Source organism: Perkinsus marinus (assembly GCF_000006405.1).
Source record: "Perkinsus marinus ATCC 50983 genomic scaffold scf_1104296938746, whole genome shotgun sequence".
Classification (NCBI taxonomy): domain Eukaryota; phylum Perkinsozoa; order Perkinsida; family Perkinsidae; genus Perkinsus; species Perkinsus marinus.
In genome coordinates, this window is record NW_003213336.1 from 810 (window position 1) to 2490 (window position 1681).

General features: G+C 46.6%; 1 protein-coding gene across 1 annotated transcript; it reads right to left on the reverse strand.

Moving 5' to 3' along the window:
* Positions 1-1013: 1013 nt before the first annotated feature.
* Pmar_PMAR027359 (adenylate kinase 1, putative) lies at positions 1014-1488 on the reverse strand (the record flags this gene model as incomplete). The annotated part of the gene is made up of 3 exons (XM_002782630.1): positions 1014-1102; positions 1148-1294; positions 1342-1488. Coding segments are annotated over 3 exons (383 nt in total), but the record flags the coding sequence as incomplete, so codon positions are not given.
* Between the last annotated feature and the right edge of the window lie 193 nt (positions 1489-1681).

The following is a 1681-nucleotide window of genomic DNA, read 5'->3' on the forward strand; positions in this document are numbered from 1 at the left end:
CGGGTCATTTTTCGCCCGCTCACCCGCCTGAGCCCGGCAACACCGGCAGGGAAGCCGGGTTTGTGACTTTGACCCGGCCCGGCTCGCTCCGGGGCCGGGCAAGGGTGCCCATGTATTCGCCTGCTGACAGCAGGCGAATCGGCGAAATTATCAAAGTATTGCATATGTCTAATCATCACTGATGATTAGACATATGCAATACTTTGATAATTCATTGATAATTCTGATGATTCATCAGAGTGGAACACAGTTCTGAGTAGCCAGACGGTTTATCCCAAGTCCGACGACAATACCCAGAGTAGCATGTACGACGAATTGTATATATTCAAGGCACGCTCCACCGCATCGCATTAGTTATTTGGGAGTGTTGGGTGGTGAGACTGAGTGTTAGCCAACTAGAGGAGGGTGGTAATACCGAACCTCACAACAGATCTTTGTTGATTGGTCCTCAACCTGTAACTACGTTGGTAGAAGAGAAGCTAGAGTTGACATCTAACCTTTCTCAGCAACACTACAAGAGGTTGTTGAGCCTTCTACAATTTTTCCACCTCAAATGATTATAAATTTGAGGGGGGGGGAGGGGCGGGAATTCACATTCAAATCGAGATATAGGCTCTTAATACAACCACTATACTTCGATTCAAATCAGTCTCAAGTTGCCATCTAAATTAAATAAAACCCTTTCCAATGGCTTCTTGGGTTCACCCGAAAAAGACGATTCTCTTTCCCATTTAGGCAATACGAAGATTCACACACAGCAAGCAAAAACCGTTTCAAACACTCGTAATAAAAAACGGCAATTTAGTCTTGAAACGATTATAAGGAAACGATGAACCATGCGGAAGTGGAGGCACACCCCTACCGCTTAATGGTAGTAAAATAAGTTTGAATTATTTCTAGCAGCGAATCGGTCTGTTGTATACCACGCGTTACTTGAAAATCGATCACTTCGGTGTTGGGGGAGTTTCTGTGGACAGGACGTCTCTACAACAGAGAACAGACCGAATCCTCACCGGTAGAAGTCTAGCAGGGGCTCTTCCTTATCGAAGTGAAGATCCAACCGGTGTTGAATGATCTCATCCGTGTCATCATCACGTCGAATCTAGACAAACCTCAACAGAATATCACTGACGTTGTGATGACTCACAAGGCCAGAACCACACGAATCGCAAATCCCCTCAGCCTTAGGTAGCATTGGAGGCATATCATAGTGACCATATCGTATATCAGCGAGGTTGTAGTTATCACCGCAGCTCCCACAGATGCGTCGTGAGGCCAACTTGTGTATCAATACCTAGAGGCAACCGATGGGCACATGCTCAGCAGCAGAGGACTTGTCACCGATCTTGCGAGGCTGATATTAATTACAAGCTCAGGGTTACCGTCACCAAGAGTTAGATCAGACCACATCTGGGCTTGCTCTAGAACTCGAGGAAAACCATCAAGAATGTAGCCGTCAACTCTGGCGGCGTTTCGAACGCTCATCACCTACAGCAGAGCGACAATGAACGACTCGACACTTTAGCGGAGCTACTTCATGTTTCATCAACTCACACTGTGCTCAGAAGGACATCAGCCTACGGAAGTATATGCTCTTGTGATATAGAGAGTACATACTTTATCGAGGAAAGCTGGCCAGCACCGAGAGGCTGCTGCTTTACATGAGCACGTAGTAGCTCTC